This window comes from Schistocerca americana, chromosome X (assembly GCF_021461395.2).
Source record: "Schistocerca americana isolate TAMUIC-IGC-003095 chromosome X, iqSchAmer2.1, whole genome shotgun sequence".
Taxonomy (NCBI): domain Eukaryota; kingdom Metazoa; phylum Arthropoda; class Insecta; order Orthoptera; family Acrididae; genus Schistocerca; species Schistocerca americana.
The window spans coordinates 553,345,005-553,366,805 of record NC_060130.1 but is presented as its reverse complement, the minus strand read 5'-3'; the positions used below and the strand labels follow the sequence as shown (position 1 = coordinate 553,366,805).

The 21,801-nt window shown below is 43.0% G+C and overlaps 1 protein-coding gene across 1 annotated transcript in view; it reads left to right on the top strand.

Annotated features, from left to right (window-relative positions):
* The window catches only part of LOC124556151 (tachykinin-like peptides receptor 99D), a 192,971-nt gene extending 171,390 nt beyond the window's left edge, over positions 1–21,581 (top strand). The window contains exons 4-5 of the mRNA XM_047130164.1: positions 533–675; positions 21,454–21,581. Coding sequence (XP_046986120.1) covers positions 533–675; positions 21,454–21,581 — 271 coding nt within the window. The remainder of the gene's footprint in view (positions 1–532; positions 676–21,453) is intronic.
* The last annotated feature ends 220 nt before the right edge of the window (positions 21,582–21,801 follow it).

The window sequence follows — 21,801 nt, the reverse complement described above, 5'->3', positions numbered from 1 at the left end:
GGACTGATACTGTGATGGTCTTCTGTAACAAATTGTTGTATTATGATTGGCTAGACTATGTGATGGTGACGCTATAATGAAATGAACGCAAAGCAGCATTGGCTCAAAAGGCTACTCACTGATACGAATAATCTGTCTTATACACAGCGACTTACTAGTAACTGCCACTGTGATGAGCCTCCGTGAAAAGCTTTTGTGTCGTGACTGACCACACCATGTGACCCTGACGTTATAAAGAATTAAAGACAAAGCAGTATGGTCTGACGAGGTACGAAACCGGCTGCTCGCTGATACGAATAATTCGTTTTGTACACAGAGCGACCTCGTTCGGAATGTTCCTAATGTAATGAATTTCCACTCCACAATACCTCATTCGTAACAAGAATGGCACATGACCCCCATAAAATTCCAGGTGGTAATTCTACTTTTTGATTACAAATCGATTTACAGGTTGGCAGTGAACGTGAATCTTTCGTAGAGCATACTGTGTCTTGCAAGACTTCATCATCTACTGTGTTGTCTCCTGTTGCAGATTCCGTCGGGGCTTCAAACAGTTCTTCTCATGGTGCCCGTTTGTGCACGTCCCGCCGGAGACGCTGTCTCGACGTGAAGCTGTCACGTCTCGCTATAGCTACTCAGGCTCCCCGGAGGCGCAGTGTCGCATCATGAGGAATGGTGAGTCCTCATCTGTTATATCTGCTCGGCTCATGAGAGTTTAAGAGAGGTTAAAGTTCAACATTGGAATTGCTCGTGTAAACAAGAGAGTGCCCAATCAAGAGGTACCAGAAATTAAATTATTAAATTCTGATGTGATGGGCACCAAATAAAAACTAAATTAAAAAATTGATTTTACAGCAAAAATGTGATTATAAATTGAGTTTCAGTAACAGTGTGAAGTAGTCTACACTGAACAAGGGGTAGAAAATGAAGAAGAGACAGATGGAAAGAGTGTAATTAGACTTTTCATTATTTCAAATGTAATTACCATAACTGTTAATACAGTTGTTCAACTGTGAGATTAGACGGTCAGTGACTTCATGGAAAATTGTTTGCAGTTGCCCACGGAACAGTGATTGTACCCAGGACACATCTCTTCGTCCGAAGCAAATCGATGGCACTGGCCCACATATTGCCAACAATGTTTCGACTACGCTGCCGGCGTTTTGGTGGGAAGCATTTACGCATAGCCCAATCCTCCATACAGTCCCTATCTCTCCCCACGAGATTTCCATAGTTGGGGAGCCCTGAAGAAAGACATTGGTGCCGTCGATTTACTTTGGACGAAGAAGTATACACCTAAAAACAATAATGATTCAGTAGTCTGACTTCCCAACCTATAATTACTGAATCAAATTGATTAATTACATTCGGTCTCTGCAAATTTTCAAGAAGATACACTATTTGATAATAAGTTTTCCGACACCAGGTTCAAAATGACCTACAAGTTCGTGGCACGCTCCATCGGTAAGGTTGGAATTCAATATGGTGTTGGATCACCCTTAGTCTTGATGACAGCGTCCACTCTCGCAGGCAAACGTTCAATCAGGTGCTGGAAGGTTTCCTGGCGAATGGCAGCCCGTTCTTCACGGAGTGTTGCACTGAGGAGAGGTATCGATGTCACTCGATGAGGACTGGCACGAAGACGGCGTTCCAAAACATCCCAAAGGTGTTCTATAGGATTCAGGTCAGGACTCTGTTCAGATCAGTCCATTACAGAGATGTTATTGTCGTGTAACCATTCCGCTACAGGCCGTGCATTACGAACCGGTGCTTGATCGTGTTGAAAGATGCAGTCGCCATCCCCGAATTGCTCTTCAACAGTTGGAAGCAACAAACTGCTTAAAACATCAATGTAGGCCTGTGCTGTGATAGTGCCACACAAAACAACAACTGGTGCAAGCCCATTCCATGAAAAACACGACCACACTATAACACCACCGCCTACGAATTTTACTGTTGGCACTACAATCGCTGGCAGGTGACGTTCACCGGGCATTCGCCATACCCACACCGTGCCATCCAGACCTTCACACAGGGATTTCAAATTGCATCAGGATCCACTGCAAGTACTATGACAATTACGTGGGAGGTGAGAAAACTTGGATTTCATGGTCGAGCTGCTGCTCATAAGCCACACATCACCGCGGTAAGTGCCAAACGACGCCTCGCTTGGTGTAAGGAGCGTAAACATTGTACGACTGAACATTGGAAAAACGTTGTGTGGAGTGGCGAATGACAGTACACGATGTGGCGATCCGATGGCAGAGTGTGGGAATGGCGAATGCCCAGTGAACGTCATCTGCTAGCGTGTATAGTGTCATCAGTAAAATTCGGAGGCTGTGGTGTTATGGCGTGATCGTGTTTTTCATGGAGGGGGCCTGCATCTCTTGTTGTTTTGCTTTGCACTATCACAGCACAGGCCTAAATTGATGTTTTAAGCACATTTTTGTTCCCCACTGTTGAACAGCAACTCGGGGATGGCGATTGCATCTTTAAACACAATGGAGCACCTGTTCATAATGAACAGCCTGTGGCGGACTGGTTACACGACAATAACATCCTTCTAATGGACTGGCCTACACAGAGTCCTGACCTTAACCCTATAGAACACCTTTTGGATGTTTTGGGACGCCGACTTCGAGCCAATCATCACCCACTGACACTGATACCTCTTCTCAGTGCAGCACTCCGTGAAGCATGGGCTGCCATTCCCTTACTGAACTTATGCCAGCGGGAGTGGAAGCCGTTATCAAGGATAAGGGTGGGCCAACACCGTGTTGAATTTCAGCATTACCGATGCAGGGCGCCACGAACTTGTAAGTCATTTTCAGCCAGGTATCCGGATACTTCTGATCACACAGTGCACTGATAGTCCATAGGCTGTTAAATGCATATATTACATAGATAAAAACACAATGGTCAAAAATAATTAAATTTTTCCATGCTTACATACCTGTCTGACATTTACATTCATCAAAATAATCAAAACAAATTTTTATAGGATATATTTAAAAAATATATGGTAGCTGAAAGAGGGTGTCACAAAATGCGTGATCAGACATCTTGTATCGGTAATTAGACTTTGTACATAGAACATGATATAGTCAGACCAGTTTCTGTACAGTAGGTCCAGTTTATTTTTTTCCCATCTGCCTCGTTTTCATTTCACTGCCTCTGATACATTTTACAGCAGCTAAAACGGCTCTCGTCAAGACTGCTTCGTATTTATTTCTAAAAGATCTCTTACGAAAACGACATATATAAAAGGAATTTTATTTCCGGCAACGATAAAAGAAATCATCCACTGACTAGTTTCGGCAGTAACTGACATATCAAAATCTGCGGAGAGAAACACGTAATTTAAGTCTTACGTGATATAATGTAAGACACTTTTAAACATGTTCCGGTGTAGCACCATGGTTATTTCGAGATAAGGGATATATATTCAAATATATTAAGTATATAAATTAAAAGGCATCAAACTGAAACATCGGTGTGTTACGGAGCCCATGGGATATTTGTACAAGCGTCAAATAGTATTCTGTGACCCGGAAAATGCGTGACTTTTTCTGAAAGTACTATTGTATATATTTTACTTGGTAGCTGATAATTCCACAAACAACGTTTGAATATAAGTACGAAAAGATTTTGAAAATAATACTAATAATTTGCAAAAAAAATAGCCATGTAAAACTTTGTTCAGGTTTCAAAGTTTGGAAATAGAGATGAAACCTATTACATGGTGTAGTATGTACAAAGATTCTGAACTAGAAGGTTTGGTGAAAATAGACATAATAATACTTAGGCATGAAAAGTAAAACAAACAAGTATTAGCACTTAACGAATGCATAGACTGAAGTTTGGAAGTCGTCGACGCTATTTATGACTGTCAGGAATCACATCGGTTTCAGTTGATACCCTGTAGGTCTTATGAGACCTGCAGCAGATCTTAAGCCGCCAAAATCAACCCACTGTGTGCTGTCTGGGTATAAGGATACTAGTTAGGATGCAAACATTGATTTTGACTCTAATCAGATGCCTTCCAACAATCTGATAAATGTCTGACAGGTTTTTTTCTTTCGGCCGACTCTTACAATGCAAAGGTAATTTCAATTTACTTCAGAATATTTGGAGAGTTTTGGGTCCCCTTTCGAACGTATCAGCGATAGATCACCATTCGACAGTGATATTCGAACAGAAACCATCGGGTTCTAAAACTTCCAATAAGTGCAGTTTTTTATTGCAGGAAATATCGATTCCGATATGATAAAGACGTGTGCAGTACTGCAAATCTGTGTGAAGCATTCATATTTGTTATAACAACAGTTTTTAGCATCGTTCACATTTGCAATACTGAATGCAGCCACATCTGCTACTATTTTGACGTTTATCTCTGCCAGGCCCTTAAATATAGGTTGCAGAGTAGTGAAATAAATGTAGATGCAATGGGGAAGCTATCCTAATGATAAGTAATCATCAGTTCGCTATTTGTGTATGGTTTACTTTCCAAATATGTAACGGAATGCCTGTCTTCTACTGTAATTCTCAGGTACCGTACTGGAGAGATGTACATGCGTCATCTGTTGGTGAAACGTGTATATTTTTTTTCATTACGCACAGTAACCGCTGTTGTTTTTGCCGGATTTCAGTAAATGGTCCAAATGGCTCTGAGCACTATGGGACTTAACATCTATGGTCATCAGTCCCCTAGAACTTAGAGCTAATTAAACCTAACTAACCTAAGGACAGCACACAACACCCAGCCATCACGAGGCAGAGAAAATCCCTGACCCCGCCGGGAATCGAACCCGGGAACCCGGGCGTGATTTCAGTAAATGATTCTAGGTTTGCAGAACTGACTGTGGAGCTCATCATTTCCGACATTCATCATTTCCGTAATCCGATTTGTCTTGGCAGTCTACGTTACGATTTAAAATACGTATACATGTTGTCTTACCGTTATTTGATTCATCGATATATCCGTGTGTAAAAACAACTGCTTTTCTCCTTCGTTAGTGCACTTTTCATGGGCTTCATCGTCACCTGCTAGTTTCACCACAAGCTTGTTTGAAACGTTTATGAACTACACAGCCGTTATCACGAGAGACCAACTATTCATAAATAGTTTCGATCGGTGATGGTCTTAGTCAGCTACAGTTATTACATGCTTTTTGACGTATGGTGTTCTACTTTAGCTATTCGGCCATATATTAAACACCTTTTCATTGTTCGCTGACATGGAACGTGAATCATGTACTCGATACCAGTGATATTAAGAAGTATTACGACTCACGCGTTTCCCCCTTTGATCATCTCACATTCGATCATACTCTCATCATACAGCATGACAGTGGTGTAAATTAGATTTTTATGTACACTGCTGGTCTTTAAAATTGCTACACCAAGAAGAAATGCAGATGATAAGCGGGTATTCATTGGAGAAATTATTATACTAGAACTGACATGTGATTACATTTTCACGCAATATGGGTACATAGATCATGCGAAATCGGTACCCAGAACAACCACCTCTGGCCGTAATAACGGCCATGATACGCCTGGGCATTGAGTCAAACAGAACTTGGATAGCATGTACAGGTACAGCTGCCCATGCAGCTTCAACACGATACCACAGTTCATCAGGAGTGGTGACTGGCGTATTGTGACGAGCTAGTTGCTCGGCCACCATTGACCAGACGTTTTTAATTGGGGAGAGATCTTGAGAATGTGCTGGCCAGGGCAGCAATCGAACATTTTCTGTATCCAGAAAGGCCCTACAGGACCTGCAACATGCGGTCGTGCATTATCCTGCTGAAATATTGGGTTTCGCAGGGATCGAATGAAGGATAGAACCACGGGTCGTAACACATCTGGAATGTAAAGTCCACTGTTCAAAGTGCCGTCAATGCGAACATGAGGTGACCGAGACGTGTAACCAATGGCACCCCATATCATGACGCTGCTTGATACGCAAGTATGGCGATGACAAACACACGCTTCCAATGTGCGTTCACCGCGATGTCGCCAAACACGGATTCGACCATCATGATGCTGTAAACAGAAACTGGATTCATCGGAAAAATGACGTTTTGCCATTCGTGCACCCAGGTTCGTCGTTGAGTACACCATCACAGGCGCTCCTCTCTGTAATGCATTGTCAAGGGTAACCGCAGCCATGGTCTCCGAGCTGATAGTCCATGCTACTGAAAACGTCGTCGAACTGTTCGTGCAGATGGTTGTTGTCTTGAAAACGTCCCCATCTGTTGGCTCAGGGATCGAGACGTATCTGCACCATTCGTTACAGCCATGCAGATAAGAGGCCTATCATCTCGACTGCTAGTGATACGAGGCCGTTGGGATCCAGCACGGCGTTCCGTATTACCCTCCTGAACCCACCGATTCCAAATTCTGCTAACAGTCATTGGATCTCGACCAACGCGAGCAGCAATGTCGCGATACGATAAACCGCAATCGCGATAGGCTACCATCCGACCTTTATCAAAGTCGGAAATGTGATGGTAAGCATTTCTCCTCCTTACACGAGGCATCAAACAACGTTTCACTAGGCAACGCCGGTCAACTGCTGTTTGTGTATGAGAAATCAGTTGCTAACTTTCATCGCATCAGCGCGTTGTAGGTGTCGCCAACGGCGCTAAATTTCTGTGAATGCTCTGAAAAGTTAATCATTTGCATACCACAGCATCTTCTTCCTGTCAGTTAAATTTCGCGTCTGTAGCACGTCATCTTCGTGGTGTAGGAATTGTAATGACCAGTAGTGCAGATATTTACTCCGTGCAATTTATCGCTATTTGGCTAAAAAAAAATGGCTCTGACCACTATGGGACTTGACAGCTGTGGTCATCAGTCCCCAAGAACTTAGAACTACTTAAACCGAACTAACCTAAGGACATCACACACATCCATGCCCGAGGCAGGATTCGAACCTGCGACCGTAGCAGTCGCACGGTTCCTGGCTGCGCGCCTAGAACCGCGAGACCACCGCGGCCGGCTATCGCTATTTACTGACCACCAAAAATGTTCACAGACTCTCTCCAAGCTGCTGCCTACTATATATCCCGATATCGTTTCATTTACAAAAAAAGTTACAACTTGACTTACGTAATGTATTTCCTTTTTCTTAAAATTATCTTTTTTTCGAGCTTAAATATGTAGCATGTTTCTTTTGGTCTAGTTACTGCACGTAATATCGCTTACTACTATGCGCGTTACCAAGTAACTATTTTAATATTTCCTGCTTTTATCGTTACGAACGTATGTTAGAGAGTATGACGAGAAGGTGTCTGCCTTGCAGAAATAAATTATCTACTTGAAAAAGTGCCTTGTTTCCGACTTAATCATCTATTACGTCAATATACTTTTTCAACTTTTTGCCCTGCAGGCAGATTCCATTCCTCAACTGTGACTCTTGAAAGTCTGCTAAATACCCAACTGCGATTTCTTTAATTTCTTCATGGGACAGAAATAAACGTTAATCTCTTAGTTGTGTTCCTAGAATGAACTCATAGTATGCTTAATCGGAAAAAGCTAGGTATTTACTTCAACTTTTATCATTCAAATCGCTCAGTTTTTCCCACTACAGCAGAAATAGCCTGCTGAAAACTGTCGTCTCTTTTTCTCGGTCCAGGTCTTGGAACGTTTTCAGCCAGTTATTCAGAGACGTGTGTAACATTCCCTTCCTCTTTTTCTGAGGCAGTAACTGAAATGAACTACAGTTTCAATTAAGTGATAATTAAATCGACACCCTAGCTGCAAACAGGCGTTGATATACATCATTGGGGATATGCTGAAAATGTGTACCCCGACCTGGACTCGATCCCGGGATCTCCTGCTTACATGGCAGATGTTCTAGCCGTCAGAGCCGCCAAGGGCACAGAGGTTTTTTGCGCCTGCAGGGACTTATCCCTTGCACGCTCCCCGTGAGGCCCACATTCCCAACATGTCCACGCCAGTACATTCGTAGTGCGCCTAACAGATGTTTGCCCATCACTACGTTTGCATTCCAAAAATGGTTCAAATGGCTCTGAGCACTATGGGACTTAACATCTGTGGTCATCAGTCCCCTAGAACTTAGAACTACTTAAACCTAACTAACCTAAGGACATCACACACATCCATGCCCGAGGCAGGATTCGAACCTGCGACCGTAGCGGTCACGCGGTTCCAGACTGAAGCGCCTAGAACCGCATGGCCACACCGGCCGGCTATTGCATTCCAAGACTCTCAGACTTGATCTATCAGAAAGATCAAAAGGATTCTCTCGCGAAACACTAAACCACACCCCCATCTGCTATATAATTCTGTGAACGTAATCAGCAGTTTCCCGTACGAAACGGTACATACATTAACGCGAAATATCCTTTGGCATTCCCTTTTCTTAAGCTCTCAACAAGTACGGAATCCATGTTGCATAAAATGTTGTAACAGTGTTTGCTTCACGTAAAATGTAAAGGAAAGAAACGGATTCTAAAGACAGTGCAAAGCCTGGATATTAAACGAATATAGAGAAAACTCCACAACGAATTATTCAAATGAACCTCATTAGCATATCCTTTACTTTATATAGAGAAACCAAATGGCAACCCAAATCAAAAAGACTTAATCGATGCTTCAATCACACTTCCGCTACTGTTCCAGCTCGTTCGATTAAAATTATACAGTACTCTTTCTTCTTATTTTATCACGTCACCCTCTTTTCCACAAGCCTTGTACCGATTACTTTTCCAATTATCATTGTAAACTTTCTGGATGTTTTTTTCTGGGGTTTCACCTTTAAAACGTATCACCTGTATTACTCCATCAACAAAAGTGTAGACATTCATTATTTGGCCAAGCATAGGATTAACTTCGTTTTACACCTTTATGAACTGCGTTTTCTGTTGGAGGTAACTGTCGGTAACAATGAATTATCTGCTGCTACAGTTTACACATTTTTCCACGTGAAATGAACTAACACTACACGATTACTTTTGAAAGCCCTGTTAACAAGACTAGTTCTAAAATCGTGATAGCATATTAGTTTCGTTATTGAACAGTATGAGCGATATAAAAAAGACAGGATATCGTTAACATTAACGACATCTGTGTATCCGGGCGATAGTTGTATCATCTTGTCATCGCACTTACACGGTGTGTAAATAGATGCCAGTTCTTTCATTCGATAGCACCTATCTGATACTTTTTTTTTTGTATAAAGAGAAGAGACAATTAGAAGATTGCTTGATCAATAGTAGCTGTTTATATTATCCGCATCATTATACGAGGGAAGTTCAGTAAGTAAAGCAACGCTATTTTTTCTAAAAGGAGGATGTTTTTTTATTCAGAATTCCAATAAACCATATTATTCCCACTCTTCTGGCTATAAACCCTATTGTTCAACATAATCTGTTTCAATGCGGAGGCCTTACGCCACCTTACTGGGAGAAACTGTTGCCGCATGGTACCACTACTCTGGTAGATGTCGATGTCAACGTCTTATTGTGTAAGTGACCTCCCCACCACTCATTTACTGCTTCCCGAGGAGTGCATCCTTCATTGAGTCAAACAGATGCCATTCGCAGGATGCAAGATCGAAGTTGTAGGGTGGATGAGGAAGAACAGTCGAATGAAGTTTTGTGTGCTCCTCTCGGATGCGTATACTTGTGTGAAGCCTTGCTCAGTCATGGAGAATGAGACGATCGTTTGCATGTTTGTGGCGACGAACACACTGAAGTGATTTCTTCAATTTCCTGAGGGCAGCACAATACGCTTTAGAGTTGATCTGTTGCAACATGTGGAAGGCCATCAAATAGAATAACTCACTCAGAGTTCCAGAAGGCAGTCGCCATGACGTTACCCGCTGAGTGTGCGGCTTTATATTCTTTGGAGGAGAGGTGGTGTGGCGCCTCTCCATGGATTGCCGTTTTGTTTATAAGCCCTTGTTTCATCACCTGTGACGACGACACGCGACACATGTGGTGAAACACGTGCACGGAATTCCGCATTGATAGCCTTCGTTACTCTTTATGGCCGCCCGTTAGCGAGGGGGCAATCCAGCTGGCATACACCTTTGAGTGCTCCAATTGATGGACGAGTGTGTCAACAGTACTAACAGAGACCTCCAGTCGAGCAGCAAGTGCTTTGATTCCGATCCGTCTATCACCTCGTATGACAGTGTCCGCAAATTCCAACACTAGAGGAGTCACAAAGCTGTGTTTGCGCAGCCGCCACACAAGAAGTGGTTCAAATGGCTCTGAGCACTATGGGACTTAACATCTGAGGTCATCAGTCCCATAGAACTTAGAACTACTTAAACCTCACTAACCTAAGGACATCACGCACATCCATACCCGAGGCAGGATTCGAACCTGCGACCGTAGCAGGCGCGCAGTTCCAGACTAAAGCGCCTAGAACCGCTCGGCTACCGCGGCCGGCCACAAAAAGTGGGATATGTTTGTTACCTTGTTGCGTTCATGACAGATGCCTCGACCAATGACTCACTGTGCATTCGTTCACTGCCAGGCGTCCGTAGACATTTTGCAAGCGCCTGTTAGTATCTGTGACGCTCTGGTTTTAAGCCAGAAGATACTCTCTGCTTGGAATGCACCACTATTACAGACATCAGTTAGAAGGCTTCGTATAACGCCTCCACATATCGAAATATCATGAAACTACAAGCGCTCGTTCCACAACGAATTTTGAACTCTTTCAACACAAACTGGCCTAGAAAAAAGAAAAAGAAATTGGTTGCGCTGTTTATTGAACTCCTCTTGTATTTGATTACCTCTCGCTACGCAACGCATTATCTATGCTGCTTTAAAGATCTTGTAACGGTGACAAGCTCCTTACAATGATTTGAGAAGGTGTGTCTTCCTTTTTTATGTGTTTCCTAGGTCACTGTTGATGTGCCGGAAAGGACAAAAATTCATTCACGTTAGTAGCAAAAATTAACGCTGGGGTTATAGTTATCATGGAAGATAAGGTTTAACGTCCCTGCAATTTAACGTCCCTCCGACAACGAAATGTTTGGCGATAGACGATAAACATTGGTGGGAGAAAGATTGGGGAGGAAATCTATCGTGCTCGTGCAAATGAACCATCCTGAAATTAGCTTTAAGCAATTTAGAGAAGTCACGGGAATCCTAAATTTCACCCGCCAGGCAGGATGCGAATTTCCGTCCTCCCGTATGACAGTCGAATGCCTTACCATTACGCCACCACCGTCAAGTTGGGACTTATAGATCTTCTTATGAAAGATCCTCATTCCGGTACTTCTTATCGACTACCACACCGTAGTGTTATTTCCACAGAGAAGTTTAAAACTGTAAGTAATTAATCACGTTTTGTGTAGATGATTTATTTGCCAAACTTCAAGCAGTAATATTCACAGAAAACTCTCACCCGTCGTAAACAGTCAGATTCTGTTTGCTTGGTTTTGACTGTTCAGTCTAAGCATTTAAAATGATATAGTTAAAGAACTATCTTTATTAGCTGTAAGCTAGAGTAAGCTGGGATAGATTCAGAAGCCTCCGAGTCCTAGACATATTTGTTACGCGATAGTTCATTTCTGATCTCTGGTTAGCTATATTTTTTTTCCATGATTCTATTTCTCACCTTACCCTGATTTTATTGTTAATTTTTTATTTTCACAATGTATGTTTTTCTCAATGTTCGTGAGCACCATCCCTTAAAAAGCAATTGTGATAGGGTTTTTCATACACAATGTTTAAAGAGATGCACATTGCGTTGTGCCATATCCAATCACACCTTCACTTCATTGCCACAGTTATCTTTTGTGTATTACAATACACTGAATAGCCACACAAACTAGTACACCTACCAAATATCGTTGTAGGGCCCCGCGAGCACGCAGAAGTGCCCCAACATGACGTGGCAAGGACTCGACTAATATCTGAAGTAGTGCAGGAGGGAATGACACCATGAATCATGCAGAGCTGTCCATAAATCCGTAAGAGTACGATGGGGTGGAGATGTCTTCTGAACAGCATGTTGTACGACATCCCAGATACGCTCAACAATGTTCATGTCTTGGGAGTTTGGTGGCCGGCGGAAGTGTTTAAACTCAAAAGAGTGTTCCTGGAGACACTCTGTAGCGTTTATGCACGAGTGGGGTGTCATATTGTCATGTTCGAATTGTCCATGTCCGTCGAAATGCACAATGGACATGAATGGATGCAGGTAATCAAACATTATGCTTACGTACGTGTCACCTGTCACAGTCGTATCTAGACGTATCAGGGATCCCATATCACACTGCACACGACCCACACCATTACAGAGCCTCCACCAGCTTGAACAGTCCACTGCTGCTATTCAGGGTTCATGGATTCATGAGGTAGTCTCTGTACCCATACACATCCGTCCGCTCAATACAATTTGAAACGATACTTGTCTGACCAGTCAACATGTTTCCAGATATCAACGATCCAATGTCGGTGTTGATGGGCCAAGGCGAGGCGTAAAGCTTCGTGTCGTGCGGTCATCAAGGGTACACGAGTGGGCCTTCGGCTCCGAAAGCCCATATCGATGATGTTTCGTTGAATAGCTCGCGCTCTGACTCTTGTTTATGACCCAGCAGAGAAATCTGCAGAAACATGGGGAAGGGTTGCACTTTTGTCACGTTAACGATTTTCTTCAGTCGTCGTGGGTGCCGTTCTTGCAGGATCTTTCCCCGGTCGCAGCGATGCCAGAGATTTGATGTTTTACCGGATTCCAGCTATTCACGGTACACTCACGAAATGGTCGTACGGGAATATCCCCAGTTTACCGCTACCTCGGAGTTGAAGTGTCCCATCGCTCGACCGCCGACTATAACGCCATGTTCAAACTCACTTAAAATTTTGATAACTTGCCATTGTAACAGAAGTAACCGATCTAACAACTGCGCCAGACACTTATTGTCTTTTTGAGGCGTTGCTGACCGCAGCGCCGTTTCTGCCTGTTTACATATCTCCATATTTCAATAAACATGCCAATACCAGTTTCTTTGTTACTTCAGTGTAGTTAGGGTTAAGTTGCAATTCCATATGTGATAGAACAGAAATTTAGTATCGTATTCATCTACAAGTGATTCATTTTTAACAGTAGTCTTACTGTCCTACTTCTAATTCAGCCATTTAAGATATTGATATTGGTTATACTGGATGTCGAGAGACACTGTTCTGTCACTGACTCACAATCCACCAAAAATGGTCAGTGACGTAATGTCCACGGAAATATATAATTAAGGAACAAACATTCGGAAGTTCCTTGCCTTCATCCGCCAATTATTGTGAACAACGTAGTGTCTTTGTTATTAAGTTATTGCTGTTGGACTATACAACAGTGGAAGGACTGGTTTTGCTACCTTGAGTAGTGAGTGAACTTATGAAAGACGTTCTAGATTAATTGAATTAGATAGTTCCACCTCAAACTGGAGTAGCTGTTAGCTTCTCATTAAGGCTCTACCACCTCTTTCGCACTCTTATTCCCCTTCAGTGAAATGCTTACCGAAGTTCGGCTTCTCTCCATTACGCTTGTTAGTGAATTTCTCCGAATAGGGGATCTTAGGTCCTTGGTTAAGAGGCTTTTAGGGCCACTTGGCTTCACCTCTTATAAAACTTACTGGCTGTCACGCATGCACTTCAGTTTTCGTCTCACGTTGCTCTGAAAGCAAGAATGCACACATTCACCAAAGTCTGACACTATGCATAGCATTTCTTTTTAAAATCCGCCGTGTTATCTGCATGTGGTTTCTTAAGTAGAGGGGAAGCTATATTCAACAATTATATCCTATTTTAGCACAAATGAAGCCTACGAAGTTATAAACATACTAATTTAATTTAATTTCTCACATCGAAGCGTTTATAAAGGCACTCAGTTTTTATCCACAACCGGAAACACACCATGTTGACTAGGAAGACTTCTTTATCGCTAAGGAAACTGTCACCATACAGAAGTTCTGACTTTAGTTTTATCGCATGTTGCCTGACACAAAGTACTGAAATGTTTATTAAGCGGAAAATTCAGACATAAACCGTCATTCTCCTAGCTTTTAGTGTTAGTCTGAAAGCATTCGACAATATAAAAAACTGATGACATATAAAATCCTAACGGTATCACATCTGAGATACCGAGCATTTTAATTGCGTACGCAGCGTGTGCTTTGCAATAAGAATGATAAAATTTTGAACATAGTTGCTGTTCCGTAACGGTGGATGTATATGAATGAGCTGAGGAAATCAGCCAACTAGTTGTAGGTATAAAGGTTTATCAACTCTTGGTCATCATTACAACAATTGTGAAATAAATTTACTTTGGAGTACATTGACCTCTTGCGCCTTGCTAACAGACAACTGCCGATTACTGATACATGTATACTTCCAACCATTATCACTATAATAAAAAATAATAACAATAAACTACATGCTACACTACCATAAACAGGAACAAATGGCAAAACAAGAAGCATAAACTGTGATTGTGGAAAAAATTACTTTCATATGTCATTTTATCACTATTAATATCATGTCATTGATCTGCAATTGTAGCTTTTCTTCTAAAGGACAGTACTGTTAAACACATGAACCCACACAACTGCAAATATGATGAAAATTATTGCAAGGAAAGTGTTTACTCACAATCTCTGTAGGAAATATTATAAATCAAATGATCCAGACATAGTATGACACAGAATAACAGTTGTCACAACTTGTGAAACGGATTCTACACATAACACATAAGCTTCTAAGGAAACTGCGTCGTCATTTTTTGTGTAACAAAGTCGCCAACACAAGAACATAGCCTCGTACCGCAAACTGATTCGTCTTGTAGCAGTAACTAGAAAGACAAGGTATGTAGTTTTACCAGACTCTGTCAGCTTAGGACACTATCCCTAAACAGTTAGTGTGAGAGAGCGGAAAGACCCGCTACGGTCAATATCTCTATCAGAAAATTATTTCTAAAACAGAGATAGTTCAGCACTGACTGAAATGAAGACCAAATGTCGTTGGCAAAGAATACACTAAGACAAAATTAATACAGGAAGAAAAATTAGAATGTTGAAAGGAAGGAAGGATGGTTTTGATTTAATTGTCCCTCTATAATGAGGTCACTGGAGACAGGACACACACTGGGTAGAGAAAGAATGGTAAGGCATATTGGCCGTGTCCATTTGAAAGGAATCTTCCTGTAACTGTCCTCGAATACTTTCAGGAAACAACGAAAAACTTAAAGTTAATAACCACAGAGAGATTTGAACCATCAGTCTCCTGCATGCGAGTCCACTGTGCTAAGGACTGTGTCATCTAAGGTAGACACAGCAATGTGAAGCACATGCAATGAGTCTAAAGATGAGATTATGTCTGACTTGACCCAAAATCATATGAAGTATAGGTATTACGTGTGTAGAGTAGGTCAGGGGTGTTTAAGAATTCAGCTTGGGAGCCGCGCATGAAGCACTCAGGACTGCTGCACACTCCACCGCCGGCCGGTATGGCCGAGCGGTTCTAGGCGCTTCAGTCTGGAACCGCGCGACCGCTACTGTCGCAGGTTCGAATCCTGCCTTGGGTATGGATGTGTGTGATGTCCTTAGGTTAGTTAGGTTTAAGTAGTTCTAAGTTCTAGGGGACTGACGACCTCGGATGTTAAGTCCCATAGTGCTCAGAGCCATTTGAACCACACTCTACCCACCGCCGCGCCGTGATGTCCGACCATGTGGAGGGGTAAAAGGGGGAAACATTGATGCGCCGCATTTAAATGGCAACACAGTTACACTGCATATGACTTTGTTTCATATTTCACCTTTCTCAACAATATATAAAAAAAACAAATTTTCAGTGTCACTGAATTATGCTTGGCGCACTGAAGACGCTGATAGCCTAATTTTTATCTAGTACAAGCACTCAGCATACGGACAGAGGGGGACAGTTTCACAGACTTTCGTACTGAGATTGCCAGGTAATCGTGACTTATTACCAAGTGAGGTGTCGCAGTGGTGCACACAATGAAGTCGCAGTCGGGAGGACAACCTAATTTAGGTTTCCGTGATTTCCCTAAATCGCCTCAGGTAAACGGCGGAAAGATTCCTTTGAAAGGGCACGGCTGACTTCCTTCCCCTTCCTTCTCTAATCCGATGGGATCGATGACCTCACTGTTTCTTCCCCTCCCCCAAATCAACCAAGCACTGAGTATGACTGTAGCTTCCTTAACAGATTAATTTAAAAATACGGAAGAAACATGTGATTTACTTAGCTTCTTAATCGGATAAGCGTCTTGGACATAAATACACACATCAAAAAATCCATCACCCCGGTTGCCATAACTCCTGAAGACAGACGTTGACTGTTGATATTGTGTCACTGACGCAGTCCCTTTGTTCGGAGTTGTCACTAAACTCGCCCAAAGATGTTAACAACCATCCATGAGCAGCACCTATTATATGGAGGGGTCCGACAGCCGATCACTTCCAGTCATTCCACCAGAAGGAGATACACAGCTCGTGTTGTCTGTAGTGCAACCATGCCTAGGCGGTCAATACCACGATTCGATCGCGTCCGCATTGTTACTTTGTGCCAGGAGGCGTTCTCAACAAGGGAAGTGCCCAGGAGTCTCGGAGTGAACCAAAGCGATGTTGTTCGGACATGGAGGAGATACAGAGAGACAGGAACTGTCGATGACATTCCTCACTCGTGCCGCCCAAGGGCTACTACTGCAGTGGATGACAACTACCTACGGATTATGGGCGGAGAAAAGCCTGACAGCAATGCCGCCATGTGGAATAATGACACAACACTTTTTTATGTGTGTATGTTGGTGGAAGTACTGTAGCACTTTTTCAAAGGGATTATCGAGACTTGGAATCTCTAATTGAGTAAACCAAAGTAATTGTCCTCGTCAGTTTTAATACTGTGAAGTCCACTTAAAATGCAAGGTCTGCAATCCATTCCGGATGTTCTAGTTTTCGTTACTACACTCCTTTTTCCTTCACAAATTCAAGAACAGTGAGTTTTAAATCGAATAATCGTTCCAGACATGCTTCTAAACTTAACCAAAGTGCTTTTCAGTAATATAGAAAGTCATCATACCCTTCCTTTACTTCCAGCGAAAGCTGTTGTAACTGACAGTGGAACAATGAGCACTATTTCAGAAATTTTACTACTCGTACCACCAACCTTCACGTGCTACGTGCCTGCAAATTTTATACAAAGTGCTTCTTAACGTACAGGGTAGTGAACCCCATGTATCGATCGTTCTAATTTTTTGTTCTTTCTGTCAGCTAAACTCTTTGTACACGGTATGTGTCGTCGTTACATAGCAAATCTATAGTATCGAACACTTACGCGACTGCGTGATATATAGTGAGAACTCTTATCCGTCTTTTCTGTCATTACTATTTATTTTTAAAGATTGTGATGATAGATCGTTGGACTGTCTCTTTTTGTGCGAACAGCCACTTAACCTTTGAACGTCCTTCATACCACGAATGTATACGAAAGGTAAACAGAGCTGACACCACGATTGTCCCGAACTGAAGAGAGTTGTGCCGAGCGAAAAATTCTCACGAGGAAAACACTGCGAGTGCCGTAATCGGATTTCCCGAAAACATCTCTGAGGGGGAGAGCACTCAGAATAAGCGAACACTTAACCGTTTCTGAGAAAACGACAGTCAAAGTTTTCGAGGCACTATAAGTGCCTGACAGTGAGTGAGCGATTCTGCCGAAGCGGTGGCACGATGGCTAGTGTCGTGGACTGGCACTTTCGCGCCCCGTGTTCGAATCCCCACTATTGTTTTTTATTTTACATGTATCTATCCCTGTCCGTAGAAGATTGCTGCACGCATGTATATTGATATAGGGTTATTCTTATTCTTCTACTATTTGTATATCTGGTGAAAGAATTTTTGAGAAAAACCATTAAGTGAATGAGAAAGTTATTTCCAATTGTTTTCTGTGAAATTCCTTTAGTGCATCTTGATTCATAATCAGGAGCAAGCATCATATAGGGGTGAAATGATCCGTTATGCGTGGTTTGCCACGGAGTTATTGCCAACGCATGAAATCTTTAGAAACGTTAACGAAATTTCTCTCCCAAGTGATATCCCTACGAAGAAATGTCATTGCGGCAAACCTGGCTAAGCGCTGTCCTCGAGTAGCTCGTAATTTCTATTTTTCGAATGTTCTTATGATCGGTATCATCCAAGGGAATGCTCCAAATCCTGCTGAAGAGTAAACATAAGATTAAACGTAATAATAAATATAAGAATAAACGTAAGAATGAATATGAGAATTGATATAAAAATGAAATATAAGACTATGAGAATTTAAAAAGATTGTAACCCCTGATAATACCATAGACACATGTATTATATAATAAATGTATGAGATTCTTGTGAAATCCAGTTGTAATTTTACAATTACTACAACGTCATTTTATACCCTAACTAGATATATAGCTTCTGCGGACATGGGTAGATAAGTGATAATAAAATAAATAAAAGCAATAGTCGGGCTTCGAAAACAAAGCGCAAAAGTGAGGAGCCATGAGGCTAGCCACTGTGCCACCATATCGGCAACGATTAGCACTCGTTACAAGGCATCTAAATACCGTGTAAACCCTTCACCCCCATTTTCTCAGAAACGGTCGAGTATCTACAGAAAAGTCGATACGTGTTCATACATTTTGACTCGTCTTCCACTGAACGTCGTTTCTAGGAAATCGGGTTATGGCACCCACCATGTCCTCTTCATCAGTGAAATGTATCACATCCATACTATAACATGTGAAGAGCACAAATTTTTTAATATCGCAATCCATAGAGGACACTGTCGACAAGCTGGTTGTAGAAAAGAACTGGCCCAATAGTCTCAGGCCGGACACAAGGAGCACAACGTCACAAACAATGTACGCTGATCAGCCAGAACATTATGACCACCTACCTAACAGTCGGTATGACCATATTTGGTACGGATAACAGCGGCGACGAGTCGTTGTGTGGAATAAAATGTGGCCCTTGTAGGTCGCTGGTGGGAGTTGGCACCGTCTCTGCACAGACAGGTCACTTAATTCCCCTAAATTCCGAAAAGGGGGTGGGGCGATTAGCTCATCAATTACCTACGGTGTTCCTCGAACCACTCCATTCCACACCTGGCCTTGTGACACGGCTCATCATCTTGATGAAAAATGCCAGGAAAATCGGCAAACATGATTGTCACGAAGAGGTGTACGTGGTCTGCAACCATACGATACTTCTTGGCGGTAATAGTTTCTTGAATGAGATCCACTGGAGTCATGGATGCCCACGTGAATGTTCCGCAGAGCATAATGGAGCCGCCGACAGTTTGTCTCCGTCCCGCAATGCAGGTGTCAAGAAGCTGTTCCTCTGGAAGACGATGGATTCGCATCCTCCCATCGGCGTGATTTAGAAGGTATCGGGATTCATGAGGCCATGCAACGCTCAGCCACTATGAAAACAACCGGTTCCGATCGTCACGTGCCCATTTCAGTCGTACTATCGGATGTCATGGTGTTAACATTGGCACATGCATGTGTCATCGGGTGAGGTAGCCCATTGTTAGGAGTGTTTTGTGCACTGTGTGTTGAGACACACTTGTACTCCGTCCAGCACTAACGTCTGATGTTAGTTCCGCGACAGTTCCCCACCTGTCCTGTTTTACCAGTCCACCCAGCCTACGACGTCCGACACCTGTAATGAGGGGTGGCCACACAACCCCACGACGTCTGAACGTGGTTACACCTTGGTTTTGCCACGTGCTGAGGACACCCAGCACACTCTTCGAATACCCGACAGCTCAAAAAAATGGTTCAAATGGCTCTGAGCACTATGGGACTCAACTGCTGAGGTCATTAGTCCCCTAGAACTTAGAACTAGTTAAACCTAACTAACCTAAGGACATCACACACATCCATGCCCGAGGCAGGATTCGAACCTGCGACCGTAGCGGTCTCGCGGTTCCAGACTGCAGCGCCAGAACCGCGCGGCCACTTCGGCCGGCCGACAGCTCATATAGTGCCCGAAATGATTGTGCTGAGACTCCGAACCATAACAATCCGCCCTAGGTCAAACTCGAATAGATGGTGCGCCTTCCATCATTCCATATCTACATCCACATCTACATCATACTCCGCAAGCCACCTAATGGTGTGTGGCAGAGAGTACGTTCGGTACCACTATCTGATCCCTCCAACCCTGTTGCACTCGTGGGAAGAATGATTGTCGGTAATCCTCTGTATTGGCTCTAATTTCACAGATTTTCTTCTCTTGGCCAATACGCGAGACGTGTGTGGGGGGAAGTAATATGTTGTCTGACTCCACCTGATAAGTGCTGTCCCGAAATTTCAGCAGTATATATCTCCGTGATGCACAACGCCTCTCTTGTAAAGTTTGATAGTGGAATTTGTTTAGCATCTAAGTAACGCTCTCTCGCCAGCTAAACGATCCTGTGACGATACTCGCAGCTCTTCGTTGGATCTACTCTATCTCCTCCATCAGTCCTACCTGACAGGAATCCCAGGTGTCAAGCGCAAACGAATTACACTCTATTTTGTGAATGGGGTGGGATGACTGTATTTTCGGTCAAATATCCCAAATGTGAGTTTAGTTGCACAATTTTATGTGCGTGCTGTGTCGTGAGCACACCAGGGCAGACAGACCGATGAGATTCTTTTGCTGCACGCGTAACACTCACTAATGCATGAAGCCTCCTTAACAAACAACAATACCGCTGTATAGTGAGGGACTAATTGTTTATTTAAATAATAACGTATAATTTTAAAACATGTTTAACAGAGGATGGAGACAAGTAGTTGCATATTTAACAGGCAAAGCCATCGATGATTTAGCTAAGGAGAATAGTAAACCCCCGCAATCCTGTGCAAAGATACACACACACACACACATACACACACACACACACACGCACACACACACACGCACACACGCACACACACACGCGCGAGCGCGCGCGCGCACGCGTGCTTAGGAAGTAGCCCTCTGGGAAGGTGCTGCCAATAGCCATATTCTGCAGTAATGTTCGAAATCGAGAGCGTTTCTTGACGACCAACGAAACTGTGTTTATATCTGTACTGATTGCAAGCTCTTACATCGAGGATCAATTAACGAGTAAGTTAACTGAATAACAATTATGCTTCGTTTTTAACGGTGTTCCTTAGGTTGTCTACTGGGGTAATAAGCGTCTATGCGTGGTTAATATATTATGTTAACGGAGAAACGTCATTTCTCAACCTTTAATTCAGTTCTCGGTCAATGTTTGGTGCTGTGATTGTAATAGATGTTTCCCAAGTGCCATGGGGATCAACTCCTGCATCCAAATACTAACTCCAAAACATACTCTCACATGGATTCTGTTGTAAACTCATACATAACTGATTTACGTTATTATTTCACGTCCTACCTTCTCTCATCGCTCTTCCACGCAGCGGCGGCGGTGGTGGTGTGGGGAGTCATGGGCGACAGCGACGGCGGCCACGTACCACAGGTGCATTCGGCCGTCGGTGTTGTTGTTTCTGATGAAGCCAGGGCGGATCATTTTCCAGTTACCCTCTAGCGTATGTTGCATTACCGTGGCTCGCAAAAGCGATGCTTCATCGTGAGTAAAGAACACACGTCTGACGTAGTGATAGATGATAAGGGTGGAATATATGCTGATGAAGGGTGTGAATGATTCCACCTGGCTGATCCCGCGTTCCGTGACGTCACGACTGGTAGCACCGTGCTGATTCATAAGCGGTGTCGACAGAAACAACTGCCACACTAAATGAACAAGA